Source organism: Miniopterus schreibersii, assembly GCF_964146895.1.
Source record: "Miniopterus schreibersii genome assembly, chromosome: 20".
Lineage (NCBI taxonomy): Eukaryota > Metazoa > Chordata > Mammalia > Chiroptera > Miniopteridae > Miniopterus > Miniopterus schreibersii.
In genome coordinates this window covers 18,379,846-18,390,900 of record NC_138122.1, presented here as the reverse complement: position 1 = coordinate 18,390,900, position 11,055 = coordinate 18,379,846, and the positions used below count along the sequence as shown (strand labels likewise).

At 51.9% G+C, this 11,055-nt stretch overlaps 1 protein-coding gene across 6 annotated transcripts in view; it reads right to left on the bottom strand.

The window, feature by feature from the left end:
• Positions 1-400: 400 nt before the first annotated feature.
• Positions 401-11,055, bottom strand: part of HPS4 (HPS4 biogenesis of lysosomal organelles complex 3 subunit 2) — a 20,883-nt gene continuing 10,228 nt past the window's right edge. For all 6 annotated transcript variants that reach the window (XM_081123321.1, XM_081123319.1, XM_081123320.1 and 3 more), the window contains 7 exons: positions 10,380-10,452; positions 9,561-9,597; positions 8,685-8,781; positions 7,183-8,092; positions 4,609-4,741; positions 4,029-4,137; positions 401-1,658 (listed from right to left, as the gene is read on the bottom strand). In XM_081123321.1, coding sequence (XP_080979447.1) covers positions 1,487-1,658; positions 4,029-4,137; positions 4,609-4,741; positions 7,183-8,092; positions 8,685-8,781; positions 9,561-9,597; positions 10,380-10,452 — 1,531 coding nt within the window. In that variant the 3' untranslated portion in view covers positions 401-1,486. The remainder of the gene's footprint in view (positions 1,659-4,028; positions 4,138-4,608; positions 4,742-7,182; positions 8,093-8,684; positions 8,782-9,560; positions 9,598-10,379; positions 10,453-11,055) is intronic.

Genomic DNA, 11,055 nt, shown 5'->3' with positions numbered 1-11,055 from the left:
TAATTGGCGGGGAGACTTGTAATGGATTTTTTCTTGGAGAATTTGGCAGAGAAGTAGGAAAATATATACTTATCTTAGCTTGAGGTACAATCCCCTCTGTCTGGGAAGATCGCCCTTCTAGGCTAGCCAGTGGCAGGAGGGTGAGGGAAAGGAGGACAAGGACCAGCCTTGCCAAAGCTGGTGCTCCTTGGAGCAGCTGGCTGGGACCCGTCTCCCTCACAGAGAGGCCTTTCTGAAGGGCTCCCTCCCTCTCCTGGCCTCACTGGGTCAGGCATGGAAAGGAGAAATGGGTCCACGCGAAGTATGTGTACACACGCATTCATGTGCACATGTGAAATACCTTAACCGGCACCTTAACTTGGTCACTAGAAATGTTACTCTTTAATTACTCAGAACTCAATAGAATTTTGGGCTATTTTATTTTGGCTCTTGGAAACTTGTTTCAAGGAAAAGACACTAGGTCATAAACATAGATGTTTGTTCACCAACATGGAGTTATTATCATCACAGTTTTCAAAGGGGATCTTTGGGTAAACATTCGGTGAAGACTGAAGCAGCTTCAGCCTGCGATGCACACAGCACCACAGCACGTCTGTGACGGGACAGAGCTAATTAACGCCACTGGCCAGAAACACGTGAATGTGGTTCCCTCTCACACAGCCACTGAGAAGCACAGTTCTGCTTTTGCCCCAAAACATTTTGGGAACTCCCATTTAGGGACACTCACTGGAGAGGAAGCGGCATACAGACCAGATCCAACCAAAGACGCAGAGTCTGGACTGTCATCCCCCAATTCTCTGGTCTCGGCACCCGGGGCTGTTGGTATCACTAAACCCCCGACTCCCTTCCACATGATCAAGACTGGCCCCCGCTGTGGGTGCTGCTCAAGAGCAGGATCCTAGTTTTGAGTCTAGTTCCAGAATTCAGACAAGGCGGCTCCACCGGACTGGCCCAGCCCTCCTCCCAGAGGGACCACTCGGAAGACATCTAACCGGGAAGTGATGTTCCGGGCGGCTTGCTAACAAGCCCCTTCTTGCCCCTGTGCGCCCAGCTCATACTGCCCCCCCCGACAGGGCTGGGAAACACGAGGGACAGCTAGGTTCTAGAGCAACCGCCAACCTGAAGTCGGTGGCGTGCGTTCAGGCTGGGAGGGACCAGCAGCAGGTGTCAGGCGCAGTGGCCAGGATCTAACTGGCCCTGAAGCTCTTTGGCACAAGGAGCCGATGCGCCTGTCCTGGCCCCAACACTGCCGATGTAATAAAGGTCCTTATCATGCGCTCCAGGTCCGTGGACCTGAAACCAGCCCGTCCCACTCCAATCTGCAGAAGGAGTGGCCAATACTCAAATATCCTAACTTCCTAAAAGAGGGAATATTCCCAGGAAAATAAAACAGGGTGTTTTCTGTTTAAAGGGGCAGGGCTTCTGTTGCTGGTACTGGATTCGACAGTCACCTCCTGGGGTGCAGACCTTCCTGCCAGGGCCAGGGTCAAAGTAAGTTCACCCCGTGCTTCAGCAGCTTCTGCCTGGCTTTGCCCGGGAGGCCAAAAGCGCTGTCCTGGGGACTCGGGAAGCCGGAGCTCCGCGCGGCCGACGCCAGCTGCTGGAAATAGGTTTCCTGGACAGGGTTGCAACAGGCGTACACAGCCGTGGAGGCGTTTCTATGGGAGGAAGACAGAAGGTAAGAGTCCGACGCTGTCTGAGCAGATCACAGGCCACACAGAGACCACACGAGGGGCTCAAGTGAGGCCGCACACCAGGGGCTGCGGGGCAGCTGGCGCGGCTCTGGGTCTACTTACTCACCTGAACTTCAGGTTCCGTGCCAATAACCATCTTCCGACCCTTTCAACTCACTGGATGGTAGGACTGTCCACGGTGGGACTGTCTACAGGGCCTGAAGTTACACTAACTGAATAAATGAACCGATGGCTGCACATTTGTTGACACAGTAGCAGCTGTGCAAAATGGTTTTCACGCAGCCTGGCTCACGCCTCATGTGGCCTCAGGCAGCGGTGGCATCACCCCATCCGACAGGTGAGGCCCTGAGGCTCAGAGGCGGGGGATGCCGCCGGGTCCGGCCTCTGTGCCAAGTGCTGCCAGTGTCGGGGGCGCTAATCCTCCACACATACTGGGGCAGCTGGGTGCGGAGGGGAGCGAGGGCACACGAGTGGGATGTGGAATGAAGTGACAGGAAACCCGAGGACACAGAGGAGGAGGAATGAGGGTTTGGTGCAAAGAAGGACCCACTGGAGGGGAACCAACTCTGGGGCCAAGCAACCTGTTGGTTCCTGGATCCTGTCTCCAACGATTTCCCCCTGGGCCCCCGTTTCTCCAAATCCAGTGAAAGAGGGTGGAGTCAGGGACCGCTGAGGCTCCCTCACTAGGTGTCTCCTTCTCTGTAAGGGGAGAAGAGGGTCCCACCCTCTTCCTCCAGCCTCTCCCTCTGGGGCCTCAAGGGGCCAGGAGCGCCTGCTGGGATAAGTGCTTTGTGCCGCTCACTGGGCCAGCAGGACACATCACTACAGCCGTGAGGAGGGGCACTGTGGCCTGGTGGCTACAAGTTAATCCCAGCCCTGAGCCCTAGCTTTCTCATATGTAAAATGGATCTTTAACAGCACAGTCCCTCACTGAGATTTTTAAAGAGATTAAATGAGTAGGAATATATGTAAATACATATAAATTGCTCAGCACATGGTGAGTTTTTAAGAAATGGTAGCTGTTGTTTCTGTTACTATTCTTAAAATAAGCTACACATCCCAACGCTAAAACCTTCTCAGCTCCAAGAAAGGTGAAACACTGTAGGGCCACGAGGTGGCTGCTGGATCAGATGCTGACACTTATTTCCATCACTCACAAAATAGATTCACACCCACCCACCCACCAAAACCAGTTCCCAAACCAGTGAGCACAGATGCAGACAACGTCTAGGTTGCTGGCCGGGGCAGCTCTGACTTAAAGCCAGAAGAGACACACATTGTGGAAAGATACACTGAAATACTGGCTGGCGATGGTGCTGGGCCGCAAGAGCGCCTGCACTCCAGTGGGCGCTAGAACCTCATCACGATGGCCCAGGCTCCAAGGCACGTCTGTGTGAGTCCAGAGCCCACACCCTTCCCACTCAACACACTACCCCTGAAACTGGAAATGTGTGGAAAGAACATGGACTTTAGAGTCAGAGACCCGGGTTCAAAGCCTGGCTCTGCCACTCAACAAGGACGTGACCCTGGGGCAGATCACTTCTAGTACTGTGCTTCAGTGTCCTCATCTGTAAAATGAGGGGAAAATGCACTTGCCCAATCGCCCCCGGGACTAAATGGAATGTTCTACACACAGCACTCCCCTTGAACCCTCTAACTTGCCTGATGTTCTGCTGCTGGTTTCACAGAGAAGCATGGAGGGAGAAAGAGGAGAATTCAGTTGGTTAAATGCTACAAATTACAGTAATAATGAATAGAGCTCTCTACTAGCACCAAGGCGTTTAGGATACACAACGGAGTGGAAAAGGAACTTGTAAAACAGTACATTAATGATCTTGTTTTCTAGAAGACTATTAAAGTAGAAAACACTAATCATCTATATTTTATATATAAAAAATGAAAACGAAAAACAAAACTTGGAGTAAAATATACCAAGCTATCAACTAAGGGTATCTTTGGGATGTAGATGGCTGAGGGAGGAAATGGTTTACTTCGTGGATTTGGGAGAAGACTGAATTTCTTATAATGAGCATGTATGCTTGTTAGGTTGGAAGACAGTAGCATCACTTCAGCACCCTTACAGGGAGACAGAGCCCCTCCTTCCCCGGATGGTGAGGACCTCCCTTGTCCTCATTGTTGTACCACAGGGTCTAAAGGAGGTCTCAGCCCCAGGATGGGACCCAGAAAATAGACAGAAAAGCAGGAGAGTAGATAACGGGAGCCACAGGGTGAGTACAAGAAGGCCTTAAAGCCGGTAACTGGAATGTTCTCCATTTAGTTATGAGTAAGGCTCTGCCCGGGCCCCCTGGAAAGGTGGCTCAGGGGAAAGCTCACCTGAGGGTCATCTCGTACAGCGAGGGAACCTGGGCGAAGTCGGAATGCATCAGGCTGACGGCCTGCAGGAAGCGGCGATCCTGGGCTGTGGCGGCCTGGGGCAGACTCGCTTCCAGAGGAGGACACAGAAGTTGTAAGTAGCGGACTCCTGCCCACACCTCCCCAACTTAGCACTGTCAGCTGGGACCAGCATGGCTCACAGCCACGAGTGCGGGTGCCAAGGGGGGGATAAAGGCCAGCCCAGGGTGCTGGGCCCTGCCAGCTGCCAGCAAGCAACGGCACACGCACTGTCCCCAATCATGAGCAACATGGGTTTGTGCGTTGAATATCACGATTTTGAGGCAGAGCCTTATCACAGGTACTTGGACATGTGTGTGCTTCTCTCAAGCACTGGAGAAAGAGCCAAAAAAAAGACAACTGAGCAAGGAAGTGTTTGCTAAGCAAGTTCAACACGCAGCGGGAGCCGGGCTGCGAGAGGAAGCAGCATCCTGGCCGGCTGCACAGCACACGCTCCGGCCGGGCGCCCGCACCTCCCCCCCCGGAGGTGCCCAGCCTCACGCTGCACAGCGCGGCCCCTTACCCGTCAGCACGTTCTGCACGCGGTCGTAATGCGTGAAGTTGTACGTTCTGCTGGAGGCGGCGGCCTCGTCCCTGGGCAGCGTTTCCTTCAGGTGGACCTCCAGCCCATTCAGGGACGCCAGGCTGCTGTGGTACTGCAAAGGAGACGACAGGCACGGCTGCAGGTCAACCTCGGCGGGCCCCGTGCCTAGCAAATGCGCATCCAAAAAACACCTGCGCGGCTACACGATTTAGCAGAAAGGACTCTGACCAATGTTTTTACCCATTTTCAGAAGAAATGATGCCGTGACACACATTCACTCAGAAGCACCGGTTTCACGGGGAGGGTGCATTCTCATATTTCAGGATGACACTCGTGCACTAACCTCAAGCCTCATCTCAACTCAGTGTCCCATCTCGGCCATGAAGAACTGATGTGGTCACTATATCTGAAGGTCTGTGAGAGTACCTTGGGCTTTGAGCAGGAAACTATCAGTGGCTCTATGCTGCCCCCTGGTGTGAGTCCAGTCTGTTCCCTCAGAACCCATTCCATCTCTGGGGCTGCTCCCTGGCTCAGCCCCTTCCACTCACCTCCCGGCCACCCACCCTGGGCAAACATAAAGATATGGCAGGTGATCCACTGAAAGACAAGATGGCAAAATGACACCAGGGTGCCTCGGCCATCTGCGACCTAATCAAGGAGCCCTTTCAAGGGGAGGTGTGCTCACTGTCACATCTGAGCGGAGTTTCCCATTCTGCAGGGACTTGCTTTTCTAGACAATAGCGGACGAAATGTGGGGCAAAAAGGCAATAAACGATCTTTCCCCAAATTATAAAATAGACAGCCTTTGGGTCTGGTCATCCAACCCCACTCTCAGAGCAGCAAGCTGATCAAAGGTAGTTATGCCACCCTCCTTAGAAAAGGGGAGTCGTTCTCTGTGAAGCTGCGTCCTCCGTCCTGCCCCCTTTATGTGACAGCCCATGGTGACAGCTGTCCTAACAGGGATGGGCTGTGACAGACCAAGTGACAGGCGCACATATCCAGAGCCACAGAAGGCAGGGCATTTCCTCTTCTCTTCTCCTCCCCACAATCACGCCATCCTATCAGTAGGGGACAGAGCAGCTGGGGTAGGGGAAGTGAGATAAGCAAGAATTCTGGACCCACCACCTGCATCAGGTCTTTCAATGAGGCCGTTTTCTTGCTGCTAAAATGGGTGTTACAATGCCTCCCCCCAGAACTGCTCTACAGCTTGGCTAAAAGAACAGTTGTGAAGCAGTTGGCATATACTGAATGTACAGAATACATCTTAATTTACTTCCTTCTTTAAGGGCAGCCTGAGCTACTCTTTCTTTTTCTTTTGGGGGGAAGGTAAAAGAGGGAGATCACATCTACGTCATTGCATCCAAACACCGGACCTTCAAAATAAATCTACAGCCGGAGGGGAAGCAGAGAAGACCATGGAAACCAAGGCCTCAGCAGGGAGATGAGATGTATAAACCTGCAGTCGTTGGGCCCTGTGCTGTTAAAGGAAGGAGGCGGAGACATCACTCAGGGCTATGGTGAAGGAGGGTATGGAAGCAAACAAGCCACCACTCGGTGATAGGTGACATGTGTCTGTGGAGAGGGGAGAGGCAAGCAGGGCAGATCCGGAGAGGAGCAGTCTCTTGCCTAGGGCTCTGAGTGAAGGGAGCTGCCATCCCTCTTCCTTTAAGCTCCAAGGTGACTTGCTCCTTTATGAGGATCACAAGTCCTGCATGCTAATGAGACTTGCTTAGAATAATATAGATTTAAGAACAAAAACAAGGCAAGCCCCAGGACACCATTCTCCCTGCCGCAGTTTCAACCTCCTGTTCCTACTGTTACCACTTCCCTGCCAACTACAGCAAGGCTGTTACTATAGCAACTGCATCTCCAGGGTAGGCTCCAGAGAAGGCACTGCTGGAAGTGGGACAGGGCTGGAATGGGTTAGTTAGGAGGAGCCTTCTGGAGCCAGTGAGGATTTCAGATGTGCCAGGCCCTCTAGGAAGGAGCCTCAGATCACTGTGGTACAGTGGAGGGGCTATGCAGGGAAGCAGGGGCTTCCAGAGAAGTCCCAACACCAGCTGTGACCATGCAGAGGACAGACCCCAAAGACTCTGATCCTAGAGCTGCCTAGGCTCAGAAGCGAGGCCCACAGTGGCAGCAATGGCACAACGACACCGCGTCTGCATGACTGCACCGTGTCTGGAAGGGCAGAACCTGTCAACACGCCCACACTGCTGACAAAGAACTGGAGGCTCAGGAGGGCAGAGGCCTGTGTGCCTGGTCACACAGCCAGAACCAAGAATCCAACTTGGTCTCCCTCGTCTTAGAAACTGGCAGAAGCAGGAACGTGCAAAACAAGCTGTGCACTGGACTTGCTCTCACTCACCCCACAAATGCAGGAAGGCAGGCATGCCACTGCCCCATCATATAAACGAGGACGTTTGCACAAGGCCACGGGGCAAGGTGGAGCACTTGTCCCCTCCTGCTCTGCGGCAGTGCAGTGCTAAAGCGGAGCACCCTCCCCACCTGCCCACGTTCCCAGGGGGCTGGGGTGGGTCTGAGCACACTCACCACCTCCTCGATGGCTGCGCTGTCTCCCAGCAGTGGCTCCTCGGCCAGCAGGGACAGCACCAGCCCTGTGACACTGTGAGTGTAGAGGTTCATGCGCACAAGTCCTCCCCGGGATGCTGGGGTCGCCCTGGAGTCAGTGCTGCCTACAGAGAGGCCATCGTCTGAAGGGTCTGCAGAGCCTGAGTGGCATTCCAGGCCAGGGGCTGAGCGGCTCTCATGAACCCCGTCCACACACCACTCTGTGCCTTCCTCCCCCACAGGAAGCTTCACTCCTCTCTGCCTAGAATCTAGGTGGGGCGATGACAGTGGCCAGCTCTTCCTTCTGGGGAAGAGGTCTTCCCTGGGTATGGGGGCATGGCTGCTGTCCCCAGGAAGGTCTTCGTGTGGCCCCAGGGCTCCATTCTGGGTGAGTGAGTCAGGAGGGGAGGGAGAAAGGAGGCCTTTGCTGACTGTGCCTACAGGCAGAGCCTCGGGTGGTTTGGGTTCCAGGTTGTCAGAGTTGCTGACAGATTCCTTGTGACAAGGACTACCACCATCTGGGACACATGCATTCGAGAAGGCAAAAGAAGCTGAGGATGTTCCCATTTCCTGAGTGTCTGGAATGTGGAGTTCAGACAAGTCCAGCTCCTTGTTCCCTCTGACGTGGCGGAGACCAAGACCCTGGTCCCTGGCAGCGGCATGCAATCCTGCAGGCTGGATGCTCTCCAGATCTCGGTCAGAGAAGTGTCCATTCTCTCCCCTGCCATTTGGCCAAGCTGTGTCAGGGGACCTGGACTCAGGGCCGGTTGCCCACGTCCAGGCCATGGCTTCCTCATGCCTACTGGAGTCTTCTTTCAGGGAAGGTGGGCTCCAACACTTTGGAGGATGTTGGGCAGAGTGCTCCTGGAGTCTGGCTGGAGATGTGGGAGAGCTGGAGAACAAGGGACATGTGAGGGACACAGCTACTGAGTGCAGGGCAAGTGTCCCTCCCCAGGGAGACTAAAGCACCGCCATCGGTGACCTGTGGGTGATGGAGGCCGCAGAGCCTAAGAGGCCAAACAACCGGTATAAAAATAAGGCGATACCTGGCTCTCGGGGCTTCACACGGTGATCCAGGATCACCTACTGGAAACGGCAGGCAACACTGAGTAAGTCACCCACACTTGGAGGTCTACTGAGTCAGCCCTGTACTGAGTACCACATATACACTCTTTCCAACTTTCACCATGAGTCCATGAAGTAGATATTACCAGGTCTATTTTATTAAAATTAAGGCTCAGGTAGTGAATGGACTTGCCCAAGGTCATACAGCTGGTAAGCAACAGATCTGGGTTTTGAAACCCACACTCATGTCACTATACCAGCTGCCTCTTATCTCTACACTGAAGTTCCAGAAGCCCCTTTCAGGGCAGAGCATGGAGAAGATGGAGTTAAGGATGGGGTGTTCCAGGGGATTGCGTGGATAAACCCATGCGAGGGACTCCCTAAAGCATGGTTTCAGGTGAACCCCGGAGCTCCCTTACCTGGTCATATGCTCCCGTGGGAACTCATGGAGACTGGCAGCTTCCTCTTCCGTCACGAAAACGGGCATGATGTGGACATTCGGGGGCAGGATGGCACCTAGAATCACAAAGCAACATGGACAGGATCCTCCCCTGGACCAGAGGAGAGAGAAGGGCAGTGACTCTTCCTGGGGTGATGCATGGACCCCACGGGCCAGCTCAGAGAACAGAGCTGCGGTGCCCTCCTCAGCCCAGACAGAAGCACAGAGCTGCAGCCACGATGTCTGTGATTAGCAGGGAAGAGCCCACGGGGGCACCTTTACTCCCAGCTGTGGTGAAGGGTGGTATTTGGTGGAAGAAAATTTAGTGGCGCTTAAAAACAAGATGCAAACTGGGGAAAAAGCAGCTCTAACTGACAAAAGGGATGTGCCCCAACTTATGCTTCAAAATAAAACAAAAGAACCCTCTTGGGGGCACATTCACATCCTGCACAAGGTCTTTCCGCACTTGCCATGTGTCTTACCCTCCTAATCAGGATCCCCTGGAACTTGTTTGAGCCGTCTCATTATAGAGACTTAAGGGGGATCTGAAAACGGGGATTTATAAGGCGTGCTAATGCAATGTAATACACAGATAACTTACTGTAGAATTGTACTGTATTAACCAATGGTTAACATTATTGACAAATGTCACCCAATTAATTAATTTTTAAAAAGCTGTGCCTAAAATTAGTTTTATTTACAATAGGATTTTGATGGCTAACTCTGTACTTAGAGCTCTGTTCCATCTATTGCCCTAATCTTCCAAGCAGATGAAACCACCGCATGGGACGACTTTCACAGGACGTGTAGAGACGGGCAGCACTCTCAAAACGGGACAATGCCTGTCACTACTTACCACGCTCCTGCAGGGCATCCCCTCCTGTAGGTAGTCTCTGAAATAAACACACACAAGTTGGCGCTGGGTACCACACTCTCCTCCTGACCTAACCATCAGGACTGCCCAGGGCCATCTGTTCATAAAATAAGATTGTCCCAGAACGCTTGTCCCCTCCACATGCCAATAGCGAAGCAGATGGAAGAGAGGCTCCCCCTAGCTGCCTGCTCAACCCCGTAGAGCCTCGCGATCGTTCTAAACGTCCACTGATTGAATAAGTGCAAAGAACTAGCCCTATGATACATTTAAACCTATGACCTCATACGCTAAGGATAAACGAGTAAAACAAAAAAGGAAAGGACTGGAGGAAGTATGCCTGATGCTAACAGTGAGCATCTCTGCACAGTGCAACTGTGGGAAATTTTATTCTCAATGAGCATGTGTGCTGGCGTTTTTCATTACAAAAGCAATTAAATAGATATACAATGGAAGTATTTAAAAATAGTTTCTGATTTCCAAAGTGATTCTTTAGCATCTCTAAAAATCCAACATCTCTTTGACATAAAGCCTATCGTTAAGGAAAGTCAAATTCTCATAGTTCCACTTGGATTGAAGGAAAACCAACTATCCAAGTCGACCACACAAAAAGGAACCTTTTCTTTTAGCCTTGCTGGTGAATTCACTCTTGAGGAAAATACCACCGACAGGCCCGGGGTCCTGACAAAATGAAGGGAGATGACAGCCCCACAGCCACCTCCATCCACCCACCACAGGGATCGGCCTCGCCAGGGGCCACCTGGTGCAGAAGCATCCCAGCCAGGTGAGAGGACTGTATTATACCTGGTCCCGAGGTGCAGCTGGACGAAGCAGGACCTTGGCCGTGAGGGAGGGTGGCAACTGTGTGCTAACAATCCTAGGAGGTCAGACACAGGAACAAGGACAGTGTGAGAAGAAATAAGGTTCCTAACACCCCATGTTGGACAGGATCTTGGGGACACAGTTGGTGAAAAGGTGTCAAGTGGTAAAGCCCTTATGGAGGGCACTCTGATAATTTCTATCAAAATTTTTAAATTGTACCAAGAAGTATGCAGAAGAATTTTCATTACAGAGAAAAACAATAAAATCGTGTAAAAAAATGGGTAAATAATTTAAACTTCTATCAAAAAGAGAATAGCTAATCATTTAACTATTCATGAAGAGTTAAATTAATAGTTAAATCAACCAATAAATGTGCAGCTACTATAAGGTGGACCAAGAGGGGTTGAGAAAGAAATCTCCACTCTGTACATTAAGTTGAGGAACCATATGATCCCATTTACAAGGAGAACAAAAATAAAATCAACAACGTGTATGTGCAGACGTGTGAAAACACAAAGAACAAAGGAAGGATGCTCGCCAAATGCTAACTGCGGGATAGGCGGAGTAAGGGAGAGTGGACAGGAACTTCTAACTGTGCTGTGTGTTTCTCTCTAGGTTCATTTTTTTACAACGAGAATGTGTTCATGCATTCAGTGTG